The sequence below is a fragment of the Eleutherodactylus coqui genome, chromosome 8 (assembly GCF_035609145.1).
Source record: "Eleutherodactylus coqui strain aEleCoq1 chromosome 8, aEleCoq1.hap1, whole genome shotgun sequence".
Taxonomy (NCBI): domain Eukaryota; kingdom Metazoa; phylum Chordata; class Amphibia; order Anura; family Eleutherodactylidae; genus Eleutherodactylus; species Eleutherodactylus coqui.
The window spans coordinates 195,702,350-195,719,381 of record NC_089844.1 but is presented as its reverse complement, the minus strand read 5'-3'; the positions used below and the strand labels follow the sequence as shown (position 1 = coordinate 195,719,381).

General features: G+C 50.0%; 1 protein-coding gene across 1 annotated transcript in view; it reads right to left on the bottom strand.

Moving 5' to 3' along the window:
• Positions 1-17,032, bottom strand: part of LOC136577311 (integrin alpha-M-like) — a 141,928-nt gene that overhangs the window by 104,871 nt on the left and 20,025 nt on the right. Inside the window, exons 4-5 of the mRNA XM_066577181.1 lie at positions 4,058-4,128; positions 3,161-3,275 (exon numbers count right to left, since the gene is read on the bottom strand). Coding sequence (XP_066433278.1) covers positions 3,161-3,275; positions 4,058-4,128 — 186 coding nt within the window. The remainder of the gene's footprint in view (positions 1-3,160; positions 3,276-4,057; positions 4,129-17,032) is intronic.

Genomic DNA, 17,032 nt, shown 5'->3' with positions numbered 1-17,032 from the left:
CAATTCCTACATCAGAGAAGCAAGAGGCAACGCCATCGCCGACAGCACAGCAAAGGCAGCGGCCCTCAAGCCGTGGAAGAAAGAAGAAAAGAAGATGCTGACAGCATAAGTCAGAGACAAACTTTGGACATTGACTAAATTTTGGACTTTGATAAAAACTTTGGACTTTGATAAAAACTTTGGACTTTGATATGCTAAAGACTTTACAGTTACAAGCCAGCAAGGAAGAAAAAGACAAATGGACTAAATATGGGAACAGCAGAAACGGGGCGGTGTATGGCGAACAGTCAACAGAACTTGCCTACCACGGTCCCTGTGCCCCATGATGGCCCAGCTGACGCACGGAAAGACGCACCTCCCAAAGCAGCAATGATGTCGATGCTTGAACAAGGACGAGTGGCTCCTGGGTTTTCTGTAGCTGCTGCATCATTTATCCAATTTTGCATGATCTTTGCCGTAAGCAAGAGGGCAGAAGTAAAATTTGCTACATAACACTTGCCTAGACCACTCTACCCATTTCAGGGATTGCCAATTGGCTACACTCAGCTCCCACTTGTTGGGAAGTATGAATATGTGCTTGTTGTTGTTGATTTCTTTTCAGGTTCGAGACCTACCCTGTTACCAAAGTAAATAAGCAGGTAACCGCACAGAAGCTCATGAATGAGGTAATCCGCAGATACGGGGTACCGGAAGTGATTGAGTCAAACAAAGGTACACACTTCACAGGTGAAATAATGCAATACATCATGTCTGCTTTGGGTATATTCCAGGCTTTTCACACACCCTACCATCCACGGAGTAGTGGGAAAGTAGATCCATGGGCAATGAAGGAAACGGGCAAATCTTGAATTGAGTGTCTTCTATTAGTTTTTCTTTTCCTCAGGTGGATACATGCCACAGTAGCCGAGTTTGGGGAATGATTTTCTTGTTAATTTTGTCATAGGTCTCTCCAAGGAATTGTCAATAACGCATTCTGCAGTCTCTGCTTTTCTCCCAGGTCCTACAGATGAGTGTCACAATCTGAAACCCGGTGACAGGGTCTATGTGAAAAAGTTTGAGAGAAGGACTAGAAACCCGGTTTGAAGGTGCTTACCAGATGTTGCTCACCACCCCAACTGCAGTCAAGCTTGAAGGAAAGCCCACTTGGATCCACACTTCGCACTGAAAAAACTCATGATCCTGCATATCCTTTACATGCTATAATGTGGTACAATTCCTCTAACACACACCTTTGACTACTGTACACTAGCCCCCATTTCAGGGATCAGAACAAATTAATACAATCAAATGCGCAATATGAAGACTACACTGAGGGTGAGAATCCAACACCGCATCCTGCTAAGAGAGAAGTTGACGCTCCAGGTGATAACTTTGATACAAGTATACATAGATGCAATAGGAGTGCCAAGGGGGGTGCCAGATGAATTTAATTCTAGAGATCAGGTTGAAGCAGGTTTTGAGTCCTTATTTGCTATTGTCACTGTTAATAATGTAGATTGGATGAATTATATCTATTACAATTAGCAGAGGTTTGTAAACTACACCAGAGATGCTTTACAAGGGTTAGCGGACCAGTTAGGGCCCACTGCATCCATGGCGTTCCAAAATAGAGTGGCCCTGGATATGATTTTAGCAGAAAGAGGTGGGGTATGTAACTTCCTGTACGTGTATTATCCCTTTGATCAAAAAGAGTATGAGTAAGGGACTGGATAATGTGACACCAACATTTCCCTTGTTTGAAAAAGATAAAGAGCCAGTTCCGATAATGCCAACCACGTACGTTACCAGAAGAATGGAGAAATGTACTAGTACTGCACCTGTCCCGATCTCCTGAGATGGACTGTCAGTGGAATTCCCATTTGCCTAGGGTTAGTGCAGAAGACCTTAGGTTCGAGCGAGGGCACACTCTGCGGGGTGTTAACTTGTACAGATAGAGGGTATGGATGCCCGGAAATGAGCCCAGGGAATCCATGGCCTCCTTCTGAGGTGAGGTAGGGATCCCCCCTCCTAGGAGTAGGGACTTACGGGCAGTGGGGAAACCCTGACGCAAGGGAGAGGCGACCGAGGAAGAGTGCAAGGTCTGGTGCTTGATCTCCATATAAGTTTTTAGGGGGGTTTGTGAGGGTAAATGTATATATTGCCATATGTTTTTTATGCTTTTATACCTGTATGCAAGTTCTATTCAAAGTTAAAATGAGAAAAACTTATATGTCGCCTTACATCAGATATTCCAAAAGTTTGCAAGACTGAGAGAGATGTGTCCAGAAATTCAGAGATGATACAGAACCGAACACAAAGGCCGCGTGCTTGGCTGTTTTCCCAGAGGCGCCGTATCAAGATAACAATTGTTTAACTACGTATTTGACTATCAGTGCCTCAGCCGGAAATCCGGACTTAAAGGGGTTGTCCCGCGCCGAAACGGGTTTTTTTTTTTTTTTAACCCCCCCCCCCGTTCGGCGCGAGACAACCCCGATGCAGGGGTTAAAAAAAACAAACGGAGAGTGCTTACCTGAATCCCGGCGGTCCGGCGTCTTCATACTTACCTGCTGAAGATGGCTGCCGGGGTCTGCTCCCTCCGTGGACCGCAGCTCTTCTGTGCGGTCCATTGCCGATTCCAGCCTCCTGATTGGCTGGAATCGGCACGTGACGGGGCGGAGCTACACGGAGCCGGCATTCTGCACGAGCGGCTCCATTGAAGAGAGCAGAAGACCCGGACTGCGCAAGCGCGGCTAATTTGGCCATCGGAGGGCGAAAATTAGTCGGCACCATGGAGACGAGGACGCCAGCAACGGAGCAGGTAAGTATAAAACTTTTTATAACTTCTGTATGGCTCATAATTAATGCACAATGTACATTACAAAGTGCATTAATATGGCCATACAGAAGTGTATAGACCCACTTGCTGCCGCGGGACAACCCCTTTAACATATATGGTTATGCAGTGAATTTGAGCCAATGAGACCATCACCCATTCCTAGTGATGAGACCAAAGGGTATAAGATCCCATGTAATCTGTAATAAAGTGCGCAGTTATGTCCCCGTGTGAGGAACTATACCAGACCTCCGTGTGTGGTGTCTCTTCTTTAGCGCCGGCAGCGGGGCATTGGGGTGGGCCTGATTGGTGCTGTACGCAGAAATTTCCCTGACAAAAGCGGGTTACCTGGTGGGGGTGCTGACAGGGTGCTCTGTACATTCAGGTTTTGGTCTAACTGGTAGCAACGTCCATTGACGTAGATGTTCTGTCCGCAGCTTCTCTGTAAGGTCGGCCCACACGCCTGTGATACATAAGAGGAACAAATACATATTTCTTGTAAAATATATGTTTTTATATGAATCTGAATATCACTTTCACCACCATCGCTATCAAAATCATCACCACCATAACCACCATCATCACCATCTACATCACCACAACCACCATCAACAACACCACAACCACCATCAACATCATCACACCCACCATCATCACCACCACCATCATCAATATTATCATCATCACCCCCACCATCATCAATATTATCAACATCATCACCCCCCACCATCAATATTATCAACATCAGCACCACCTCTATCACCATCACCATCACCACCACCATCATCACTACCAACACCACCATCAAAAACATCAGGACCATCATCAGCACCATCACCACCACAACCACCATCAACATCATCATCACCACCATAATCACCATCATCACCACCAATACCATCAACATCACCACCAGCACCATCATCATTAGCACCACCATCATCACCATCACAACCATTATCACCACCACCATCAACATTGCCATCACCATGATCACCATTAATATCACCACCATCATCAATATATTATTCATATTCTAGAAGGCACAAGGATGATATCCTGCTGGAGATTCTCTTCTTTGCAACCACTGGACTAGTACTTGAGCTGCATAGTCTGTGATTACATTACATGCATCCCATTATTAGGTCTACAGTTGTAGACAACATACATGTGATGTGCACGGACTCCGATATGGACAGGCATCCCCAGATATGAAGACGACACAGAGGTAAACTACAGACGTACCAGTAACAAGCCAGGATTCTCTGACGCCGCCAGTGAGAGTCCTAGTGATATCTTGATATCGTCATCAAAACCTGTAATTAAAACACATGGAGGATATGAATAAATATGACACAAATGACATTAATCTGATCATTCTGCGTCATACTGCAACTTTACATTGATTTCAGCATGTGGAAAAAAAATATGCAAGATGTGACATCATCTGATGAAAACCATCGAAATCCTCAGTCAATAATACCGTGTTTCCCCAATAATAAGCCCTACCCTGATCATAAGACATTTCCTGATTTTCAGAGGGGGGATCTTGAAATATAAGCCTTCCCCCCAAAATAAGACCTAGCTAGGCTACATGCAAAAAAACCTCACATAGCAACCGGCGTTTGGGTTCTTGTGCTGGGCTGCTGCTTCCATGTCCTCCTTAATGCAGACAGAGCAGTTCTTCCTGGTAGCTGGGCTTGAATGCCCTGCTTCCAGCAAGCTAATGCTCTGATAGGTTAATCGAGCGCCATGTCAGCCAATGAAAGCTGGCGCTGGATTAACCAATCACAGCTATTGAATGATATCATTCAAGGAATGGCTGTGATTGGTTAATCGAGCGCTGGCTCTCTTTGGCTGATGCGGTGCTCAATTAACCAATCAGAGCATTAGCTTGCTGGTGGTAGGGTATTCAAGTCCCGCTTCCAGGAAGAAATGTTTTGTCGGCGTGCAGGAGGACACGGCAGCCTGCAGGTACCTGAACATTGGCTGCTAGGTAAATATTATAAGACACCCCCTGAAAATAAGACACTGTGCCTCTTTTAAAGGCAAAAATTAATATAAGACAGTGTCTAATTTTGGGGGTAACATGGTAGTAGAAATGTTCCACCTATTGGTGACTCTTGCTCATTGCGCCTCCTTGTTCTTTAGCAGTCTGTTGCCAACACAGAAAAGGGTTCTTTACTGTAAGAGCAGTGAGACTGTGGAACTCTCTGCTTGAGGATGTGGTGATGGCAAAATCCATAGAGGAGTTTAAAAGGGGACTTGATGTCTTTCTAGAGGGGAAGGATATTACAAGATATAAATCTTAGGTTAATTTTTAATCCGGGTATACAGGCAGGCTGCATCTAATGGGTAGCCATCAGCTTTTCCACCTGATACAATGCTCTCTGAATTCGCAGAAGAGTACGTCCATCAAGCCCATCAACAATACTTAATACACATGTTCTGGGGCTAAGACCAATATCGACACAATATTTTTAAAATTATCGTCAATACACCATTCCAAAACTCACACAATTTTACTCAATCCCAATACATGTGCATTAAATCTGCACCATCCATGAAACATTTCAGACAGTCTGAGTTTAATATAATACCCTTGTTAAAGAAGTTTGATGGAGTGCGATAAACTCTATGCACTAAATACAATTGCGATACTTGTTCACCTTCTGATAGAGATATCATTGGGATCATACGTAGCACCGCGGCCCATTTATCTTCCCTAATACAGCCGAATTCTGTTTACCATTTACCTTATACCTTTATTGAGAATTGCTGCAAATAGTAAGAAAGCATCTGTCTATATAAGGAAGATATTACGCCCTTTGTAGCCACAGAACACCCAAGACAATTCATCAGGCCTGAGTAGCAAACGCAAGGTGTAGTTGAAGAAACTGGAAGAAGTAACTATGGGAACCTCATTAAGTTCTCTAAATTGTTCAAAACTGTAAAAAAGACCCACAGAATGTTCCTGTTCCAAAAAAACATTACCCCTCTCTTTTCACATGATGAAAATCCCTCCAGAGGGGCATACATAGTAAATCCAACTAATTTTAAAATCTGCTTCAATTTATTCCATAAATTAATCATTAACCCCTTAGTGACTAATCCTGTTTGCGCCTTAGCGACAGAGCCAAATTTTGGAAATCTGACACGTGTCACTTTAACATAGAATAACTCCGTAAAGGCTTTGCATATCCAAGTGATTCTGACATTGTTTTTTTTTGCCACATATTGTACTTCATTTAGGTGGTAAAAATAGACCGATAGAATTTGTGTATATTTATTAAAAGTGCCAAAATTGGGAACATTTTGAAAAAATTATCATTTTTTCACATTTTCAATTGAAATATCTCAAATATGTGCAAACACACTGTACAAATTTTTTGATACGATATCTAGTTTCATCTGTTTACTTTATTCTGGATGCACATTTGAAAAACTTTCATTTTTTTAAACCATTTAGGAGATAAATGAACATTTTGTTTTCCTGCAACAAGCCAAGATTGCAAAGGCTCATACGTATCAGAATGATAGATACCCCCAAAAATGACCCCATTTTAAAAACTGCACCCCTTAATGTATTTACTGAGGGGTCAGGAGTATTTTTACCCCATTTTTTTTCAGGAATTATTGCAATTTAGAGGGGAAAAAAATAAAATTTCATATTTTTGCAAAGATGTCATTTTTTTTTTCTACAGAGCACATGAAAATGAGGATTTACCCCCCAAAATGGATATGCCTGTTTGTCCTGTGTTCAAATAATTGTCCAATAATTCCCCCCTCCGTGCCCCTTTAGGCATTCTCTAAATCTTAGATAAAAGTAATATAAACTGTGTGGTATATCTGAAGACAGGTGTAATTACGGAGGCTGGTTAGGATGGGCACATGAGGCAATAAAACCGGGTATCCCTCCTCCTGCCATGCTTTTTTAGGGGGTATTTCTGGCCCTGAGTGGCAGGGATGGGGTGTAGTAAGTGGCACTCTGTGAGGCTTCGTAAACTTGCTGAGGTGCGGCGGTCTCACACAGAAAGAGCTCAACAAGCTGTTCCTGGAACTGCAAGAAGGCGAGCATTTCTGGGACTTCTTGTAAATTACGTAATACAGGTAGTGATCTGAATAAGGCCGGGCTCACATGGCCGGATGTGGAATACGCTTGTGGAGGCCCGCAGCGGATCCCAGCTATGAGACCGGCTGTGGCCCTGTGTATGGCTGCGTAATGTACTGCGCATAACTGCCTACTCACATAGACGGTCATGCACACTACACCTTTTTTTGTTTGTATTTCCCGCACGGTCGCTTAGCGATGACATGGGGCCCCGCAGCCCGTGCACAATGTAGTTACGTATTGGCTGCGGGTATATCCACGACCATGGAGCACAATGGGCTCTATGTTGCGAATATCCGCGGTAAAATAGAACCTGCTGCATTGTGTTTTCTGCGAGTGGATTACATAATTCCAACCCGCTAATGTGAGCGGAATTGTGTAATCCAATGAATTACATCGATCTGCCTATTAACGCAGATCAGACATATGTGGAATCTGTAATTCAAATCCGGTCGTGTGAGACCGGCCTAAGGTAGACCGCCACTTTTTTATCATGTGACTAGGTACCGATGGGTGCATGCACAGAATCCGGGTAAGGTCCGTGGAGGAAGATCGTGTCGGGGTTCAAATACGGAGGCCTCCTGTGAAAAGTTTCATCTCCTCTCACCGATCGCATCGGTGAGGGAAGATGAAACTTCAAATTTTTTTTTTTACTTTTATGTGATCGCCATTATCTGTTGGATAACGGTGATCACCTGACCAGGAACCGCTCAACGCAGCGCCCGTGACATCTCCTTTGGTAGCCAAGAGTAAGAAGATTTTAAATTTCCTGGACAATCCTCAACCTTTGCGCATGAATCTGCCATATTGCTGTCAGGCACATGCGCAGAAGCCGTGGTAAGATCCCATTGTGGGACAAATCCGGGGACGTTAGCTATGTAATTTCATCTATCCTTACGGATACGATCTGAAAGCGGAGATGAAGCTTTAACTTTTTAAACTTTTATTTTAACTTTTTTTATCCAATGGATAACTAATCATGTAACCGGGAACCACATACAGCGGTTCTTGGTCCCATCTCCCTGCACTCAGCTATCTTTGACAGCCGGGTGCAGGCAGATTTTAAATTTGCGCGTGCACAGAAGCCCGCGCCAGGTCCAGATCACCACAGGATATCACGGAGGATGGGGTTGAGTTTTTTTAGCTGCCCCATGGATCCAATCCATGATGCCAGCTGGAACTTTAACTTTTTAAAACTTGTTTTTAACTTTTCCGTGATCGCCGGTATCCATTGGATACCGGCGATCACGGGCCTGGGGACTGGTCACCACAGTACCCGGTGATAAGCCCTGCCTCCTGGTTACTTTCAGAAGCCAGGAGCCAGGAGATTTCAAATCTCCCTGACAAACCAGGCTCATGCGCAGAATAGCAGCGTCACGTCCTGGAGGACCAGATCACCGCAAAATATCACAGAGGACGGGCGTGAGTACGCGCAGCTGCCCCCATGGATCCGATCTGTGATGGAAGCAGAAACTTTTAAAAACTTTTTATTGACTTTATTGCGATTGGCACTATCCATTGAATTGCGCTGATCGCATTGCCTTCTCCCCACCCCTCCAACTATTGCAATTGAGATATCAAAAATATATCCAAACATTTGGAATTGCTGACCCTCCAGACCATTTATCTCTTCGAAGAATCTCCAATTTAATTCTAGTGGACTTCCTAATAAACTCCTAAATATCATATGGAGTCTAAAAAATCTTGTGATGGAATCCAAACCGGAGAGTTTTGAAGTACATAAAGGACTTGTGGCATCTGATCCATTTTGATAAGAATTTCCTTGCCAATTGTCGACAATGGGATACGATTCCAGACTTTGACCTTATCATGAAACATTTGTACCAATGGTGTCAGGACCGGCGGCTCGTGGATCCTCCGTACCCTCGCTGCCAGACCTGTCACTCAGGCGGCTGCTGTGCGGCGCAGGGGAGCCCCGGTTCTCGTTACCTCCCCTGGCCACCGGTCTCCTTTTTGCCATTGGGTGGCTAGGGACGTGCTGGGGTCTGCCCCGCGTTGTGTCCTCGGCACCATGGCAACGCAGCACGCCTCTCCTTCTCTGCCTCCTGCAGGGCTGTGGGCAGGTTTCCCAGCATGGTTGGCTGTACCTGGCTGTCAGTCTCCCCGCCCCAATCAGCTGCTGGGGCGGGAGCTCTGACAGGATTCAAACCTGCTTGTGTCTGCATACCAGTGCCAGTGTTAGTTTGGTCTTCCGGTTACACCTGCATACTTTGTGTTTTGACTCCTGTTTTTTCGACCTGACGTTGCCTTTACCTGACCCTCTTGTACCACGTACCCTGTTGTTGCCGACCTGGATAGTCTGACTCGCCTTGGTGTTGTTTGTTCCAGTGTCTGTCTGTTCATGAGACCCTGTGTCCCCCTTCCTTAGTGAGCATAGGGACCGTTGCCCAGTTGTCGCCCTGGGGCTTAGCCCAGGGGGGGCAATTAGGTAGGGACAGGGGTTGCAGGTTTTTCAGGGACCTCCAGTATCCCGGACCCCAGTCCTGACAAATGGAAGGAGATTAGCAGAAATATAGTCTTGAGTAGAGATGAGCGAACGTACTCGTCCGAGCTTGATGCTCGGGCGAATATTAGGGTGTTCGGGATGCTCGTTACTCATAACGAGTACCACGCGATGTTCGGGTTACTTTCAGTTTCCTCTCTGAGACGTTAGCGCGCTTTTCTGGCCAATTGAAAGACAGGGAAGGCATTACAACTCCCCCCTGTGACGTTCAAGCCCTATACCACCCCCCCTGCTGTGAGTGGCTGGGGAGATCAGGTGTCACCCGAGTATAAAAGTCGGCCCCTCCCGCGGCTCGCCTCAGATGCCTTGTGAGTTAGCTGAGGGACAGTGCTATAGTGTTGGAGCTGCTGTAGGGAGAGTGTTAGCAGTGAGTGTAGGCTTCAAGAACCCCAACGGTCCTTCTTAGGGCCACATCTATCCGTGTGCAGTAGTGTGGAGGCTGCTGTTAGCAGTGTTGCCCATTTTTTTTTTTTTCAAAATCGGCTGTGCAGAGCATTGCGCCCTGCAGTAATACTACAGGGACAGAAGTGGTGGTTAGGCAGGGAGAGTGTTAGGAGTGAGTGTAGGCTTCAAGAACCCCAACGGTCCTTCTTAGGGCCACATTTAACCGTGTGCAGAACTGTGCAGGCTGCTGTTAGCAGTGTTGCATTTTTTTTTTTTTTAAATCGGCTGTACAGAGCATTGCGCCCTGCAGTAATACTACAGGGACAGAATTGTGTAGGCAGGGGCAGAAGACATATATTATTGATTGAATATAGTCAGTGGGCCTTTTCTTTAAAAAAAAGGGAAACATTCTATTTGGCCTGCCTCTGACAGTCCTCAGCGTTCTGGGTACGTGTGTGGTGGGTGCAGAACGTAAAGAAATCATACGCAGCCAGCTACGTTTAACAGCAGGCTTGCGCCAATTTCCTTCCTGCCTGGGAAAAATCACCGCTCTGCTGTAGTTAATAACTCTGCAACCCTGCAGTTCTGTGACACATTTGCAGGGCCAGAAGACATATTTATTATTGATTGAATATACGCAGTGGGCCTTTTCTTTAACAAAAAAAGGGAAACATTCTATTTGGCCTGCCTCTGACAGTCCTCAGCGTTCTGGGTACGTGTGTGGTGGGTGGAGAACGTAAAGAAATCATACGCAGCCAGCTACGTTTAACAGCAGGCTTGCGCCAATTTATTTCCTGCCTGGGAAATCAAATCACTGGTAATACAGCAAGCTGAGGGGTAGGGGTAGGCCTAGAGGACGTGGACGCGGCCAAGGACGCGGAGGGCCAAGTGAGGGTGTGGGCACAGGCCGAACTCCTAATCCAGGTGTATCGCAGCCGACTGCTGCGCGATTACGAGAGAGGCACGTTTCTGGCGTCCCCACATTCATCGCACAATTAATGGGTCCACGCAGGAGACCTTTATTAGAAAATGAGCAGTGTGAGCAGGTCCTGTCATGGATGGCAGAAAGTGCTTCGAGCAACCTATCGTCCACCCACAGTTCTGTGCCATCCAGTGCTGCAAATCCGAATCCTCTGGCTGCTGCTCCTCCTTCCTCCCAGCCTCCTCACTCCCCTACAATGACACATGCTCAGGAGCGGGAACACTCCCAGGAACTGTTCTCGGGCCCCTGCTCAGATTGGGCAGCAGTGGTTCCTCTCCCACCAGAGGAGTTTATCGTCACTGATGCCCAACCATTGGAAAGTTCCCGGGGTCCGGGGGATGAGGCTGGGGACTTCCGGCAACTGTCTCAAGACCTTTCAGTGGGTGAGGAGGACGATGACGATGAGACACAGTTGTCTATCAGTGAGGTAGTAGTAAGGGCAGTAAGTCCGAGGGAGGAGCGCACAGAGGATTCGGAGGAAGAGCAGCAGGACGATGAGGTGACTGACCCCACCTGGTTTGCAACGCCTACTCAGGACAGGTCTTCAGAGGGGGAGGCAAGGGCAGCAGCAGGGCAGGTTGCAAGAGGCAGTGCGGTGGCCAGGGGTAGAGGCAGGGCCAGACAGAATAATCCACCAACTGTTTCCCAAAGCGCCCCCTCGCGCCATGCCACCCTGCAGAGGCCAAGGTGCTCTAAGGTCTGGCAGTTTTTCACAGAGACGCCTGACGACCGACGAACAGTGGTGTGCAACCTTTGTCGCGCCAAGATCAGCCGGGGAGCCACCACCACCAGCATGCGCAGACATATGATGGCCAAGCACCCCACAAGGTGGGACGAAGGCCGTTCACCGCCTCCGGTTTGCACCGCTGCCTCTCCCCCTGTGCCCCAACCTGCCACTGAGATCCAACCCCACTCTGAGGACACAGGCACTACCGTCTCCTGGCCTGCACCCACACCCTCACCTCCGCTGTCCTCGGCCCAATCCAGCAATGTCTCGCACCGCACCGTCCAGCCGTCGCTAGCGCAATTGTTTGAGCGCAAGCGCAAGTACGCCGCCACGCACCCGCACGCTCAAGCGTTAACCGTCCACATAGCCAAATTTATCAGCCTTGAGATGCTGCCGTATAGGGTTGTGGAAACGGAGTCATTCAAAAGTATGATGGCGGCGGCGGCCCCGCGCTACTCAGTTCCCAGTCGCCACTACTTTTCCCGATGTGCCGTCCCAGCCCTGCACGACCACGTCTCCCGCAACATTGTACGCACCCTCACCAACGCGGTTACTGCCAAGGTCCACTTAACAATGGACACGTGGACAAGCACAGGCGGGCAGGGCCACTACATCTCCCTGACGGCACATTGGGTGAATTTAGTGGAGGCTGGGACAGAGTCAGAGCCTGGGACCGCTCACGTCCTACCCACCCCCAGAATTGCGGGCCCCAGCTCGGTGGTGGTATCTGCGGCGGTGTATGCTTCCTCCACTAAACCACCCTCCTCCTCCTCCAACGCAACCTCTGTCTCGCAATCAAGATGTGTCAGCAGCAGCAGCGCGTCGCCAGCAGTCGGTGTCGCGCGTCGTGGCAGCACAGCGGTGGGCAAGCGTCAGCAGGCCGTGCTGAAACTACTCAGCTTAGGAGATAAGAGGCACACGGCCCATGAACTGCTGCAGGGTCTGACAGAGCAGACCGACCGCTGGCTTGCGCCGCTGAGCCTCCAACCGGGCATGGTCGTGTGTGACAACGGCCGTAACCTGGTGGCGGCTCTGCAGCTCGGCAGCCTCACGCACGTGCCATTCCTGGCCCACGTCTTTAATTTGGTGGTTCAGCGCTTTCTGAAAAGCTGCCCACGCTTGTCAGACCTGCTCGGAAAGGTGCGCCGGCTCTGCGCACATTTCCGCAAGTCCCACACGGACGCTGCCACCCTGCGGACCCTGCAACATCGGTTTAATCTGCCAGTGCACCGACTGCTGTGCGACGTGCCCACACGGTGGAACTCTACGCCCCACCTGTTGGCCAGGCTCTATGAGCAGCGTAGAGTTATAGTAGAATACCAACTCCAACATGGGCGGCGCAGTGGGAGTCAGCCTCCTCAATTATTTTCAGAAGAGTGGGCCTGGTTGGCAGACATCTGCCAGGTCCTTCGAAACTTTGAGCAGTCTACCCAGGTGGTGAGTGGCGATGCTGCAATCATTAGCGTCACCATTCCTCTGCTATGCATCTTGAGAAGTTCCCTGCAAAGCATAAAGGCAGACGCTTTGCGCTCGGAAACAGAGCCGGGGGAAGACAGTATGTCGCTGGATAGTCAGAGCACCTTCCTGTCTATATCTCAGCGCGTTCAGGAGGAGGAGGAGGAGCATGAGGAGGATGAGGAGGAGGGGGAAGAGACAGCTTGGCCCACTGCTGACGGTACCCATGCTGCTTGCCTGTCATCCTTTCAGCGTGTATGGCCTGAGGAGGAGGAGGAGGATCCTGAAAGTGATCTTCCTAGTGTGGACAGCCATGTGTTGCGTACAGGTACCCTGGCACACATGGCTGACTTCATGTTAGGATGCCTTTCTCGTGACCCTCGCGTTGCACGCATTCTGGCCACTACGGATTACTGGGTGTACACACTGCTCGACCCACGGTATAAGGAGAACCTTTCCACTCTCATTCCCGAAGAGGAAAGGGGTTCGAGAGTGTTGCTATACCACAGGACCCTGGCGGACAAGCTGATGGTAAAATTCCCATCTGACAGCGCTAGTGGCAGAAGGCGCACTTCCGAGGGCCAGGTAGCAGGGGAGGTGCGGAGGTCGAGCAGCATGTACAGCACAGGCAATACAACAGTCTTTAAGGCCCTGGACAGCTTTATGGCTCCCCAGCAAGACTGTGTCACCGCTCCCCAGTCAAGGCTGAGTCGGCGGGAGCACTGTAAAAGGATGGTGAGGGAGTACGTAGCCGATCGCACGACCGTCCTCCGTGACGCCTCTGCCACCTACAACTAGTGGGTGTCGAAGCTGGACACGTGGCCTGAACTCGCACTGTATGCCCTGGAGGTGCTTGCTTGTCCTGCGGCTAGCGTCTTGTCAGAGAGGGTGTTTAGTGCGGCTGGGGGAATCATCACAGATAAGCGTACCCGCCTGTCAACCGACAGTGCCGACAGGCTAACACTCATCAAGATGAACAAAGCCTGGATTTTCCCAGACTTCTCTTCTCCACCAGCGGACAGCAGCGATACCTAAGCAATACGTAGGCTGCACCCGCGGATGGAAGCATCGTTCTCTCTCACCATCCAAAATGGGGACATTTCTGCTTCATCAATCTGTGTATAATATTCCTCCTCCTCCTCCTGCTCCTCCTCCTGAAACCTCACGTAATCACGCCGAACGGGCAATTTTTCTTAGGCCCACAAGGCTCAGTCATATAATTTTTCTTAAATTTTTTTATATGTTTCAATGCTCTTAAAAGCGTTGAAACTTTAAAGGAGATGTCTCGAGGAAGCAGTGAATTTTTTTTTTTGCCCAGTCCCCCTAATTAAACATACATTACTAATTACCCCTGTAAATTACTTTCCTAGCTGGTTTCTACTTACCGTTCCAGCATTTCAGCAACTTATAAAACTTTTTCCCAAGATGGCCGCCAGCTCTTTTCGCATGGCTTGCTGTAGCCCGACGTGCGCGCTCCCGAGACGCTACCAGCTGTGTCTCCATGGCAACCAGACGCCCCGCAGCCGCCGACCGGACCCCTGGAGTGAACACGGCCGACCTGTCACCCACCGCCAGGCAGAAGGTAACCGGCGCAGCCCCCCCCCCCATCACAGCGGCAGCCCCCCCGGCCCAGCGACAGCCCCCCCCCGGCCCAGCGCTAGTTCCCCCGGCGCAGCGACAGCCCCCCCCCATCACAGCGGCAGCCCCCCCCCGGCCTAGCGCTAGTTCCCCCATCACAGCGGCAGCCCCCCCGGCCCAGCGCTAGTTCCGCCGGCGCAGCGACAGCCCCCCCCATCACAGCGGCAGCCCCCCCGGCCCAGCGCTAGTTCCCCCATCACAGCGGCAGCCCCCCCGGCCCAGCGCTAGTTCCCCCGGCGCAGCGACAGCCCCCCCCATCACAGCGGCAGCCCCCCCGGCCTAGCGCTAGTTCCCCCATCACAGCGGCAGCCCCCCCGGCCCAGCGACAGCCCCCCCCGGCCCAGCGCTAGTTCCCCCGGCGCAGCGACAGCCCCCCCCCGGCCCAGCGACAGCCCCCCCCCCGGCCCAGCGCTAGTTCCCCCGGCGCAGCGACAGCCCCCCCCCCGGCCCAGCGACAGCCCCCCCCCCGGCCCAGCGCTAGTTCCCCCGGCGCAGCGGCAGCCCCCCCCCGGCGCAGCCCGGCGCAGCGGCAGCCCCCCCGGCCCATCACTTACCTGGACGGCGGGACAGCTGGGCGGCTTCTCCGGACAGCTCGGCAGCTCTGCACCTTCCTCTAACAGAGGAAGGTACAGAATGGCCGCTCCAGCGCGCTCCCGAGCAGTGACAGCTCGTCTGCGCATGCGCAGAAGAGCTGTAGCGGGGAGCACACTGAAGCGGCTCGTGCTGAATGGAGAAGACCGGACTGCGCAAGCGCGTCTAAAAAAGCAAGCTGCCGGCGAATTTAGACGGAACCATGGAGACGAGGACGCTAGCAACGGAGCAGGTAAGTAGAATAACTTCTGTATGGCTCATATTTAATGCACGATGTATATTACAAAGTGCATTAATATGGCCATACGGAAGTGTATAACCCCACTTTGTTTCGCGAGACCACCCCTTTAACTTGAACCAATTTTTCGTTAAACTGGGCTGCCTCCAGGCCTAGTTACCACTTAAAGGGGTTGTCCCGCGCCGAAACGGGGTTTTTTTTTTTTCAAACCCCCCCCCCCCCCGTTCGGCGCGAGACAACCCCGATGCAGGGACGTACAGAAAGCTCACCGGAGCGCTTACCTTAATCCCCGCGCTCCGGTGACTTCTATACTTACCTGTGAAGATGGCCGCCGGGATCCTCTGCCTCCGTGGACCGCAGCTCTTCTGTGCGGTCCACTGCCGATTCCAGCCTCCTGATTGGCTGGAATCGGCACGTGACGGGGCGGAGCTACACGGAGCTACACGGAGCCCCATAGAGAACAGGAGAAGACCTGGACTGCGCAAGCGCGGCTAATTTGGCCATCGGAGGGCGAAAATTAGTCGGCACCATGGAGACGAGGACGCCAGCAACGGAGCAGGTAAGTATAAAACTTTTTATAACTTCTGTATGGCCCATAATTAATGCACAATGTATATTACAAAGTGCATTAATATGGCCATACAGAAGTGTATAGACCCACTTGCTGCCGCGGGACAACCCCTTTAAGCCACATTAACCAAAGCGATTAATGGGTTTCACCTGCCCTCTTGGTTGGCCAGGGCCAATTTTTCTGATGTACATTAGTACTGTTGATACAGCAATTTTTGTGGGCCCTCGCCTACAGTGTAATCAAATGAATTTTTAGCCCACCTGCATTACAGCTGACGTTACATCCGCTGTGTTGGGCAATGCAATGGGATATTTCTATGTACCACCGGTGGCTTCCTGTCACCCACCCATGCTGTGGGTCCACAGAGAATTATAAATGCATCTGTTTCCACTTGTAAAGAACCCCAGTCTGACTGGGGCATGCAGTGTGGGCCGAAGCCCACCTGCATTAAGCACGACATTACTACCTCAGCTGTGTTGGGCAATGCAATGGGATATTTCTATGTACCGCCGGTGGGTTCCAGGGAGCCACCCATGCTGTGGGTCCACAGGGAATTATAAATGCATCTGTTGCCACTTGTAAAGAACCCCAGTCTGACTGGGGCATGCAGTGTGGGCCGAAGCCCAGCTGCATTAAGCACAACATTACTACCTCAGCTGTGTTGGGCAATGCAATGGGATATTTTTATGTACCGCCGGTGGGTTCCAGGGAGCCACCCATGCTGTCGGTCCACAGGGACTTCACAATAGGGAGTTTTACCTGCCTGTGTCTATGAATTAAAAACCGCGGTCTGACTGGGGCATGCAGACACCTTGACAGAATGAATAGTGTGGCACATAGGTTCCCCATTGCTATGCCCACGTGTGCAGCTCCTGATGGCGGTGGCACAGGATTATATTTCTCATTGCTTCTGTACAGCATTGTGGGCTATCACCCCGCCCCTTTTAAAGAGGGTCGCCGCCTAGCCGTGCCAACCCTCTGCAGTGTGTGCCTGCGGTT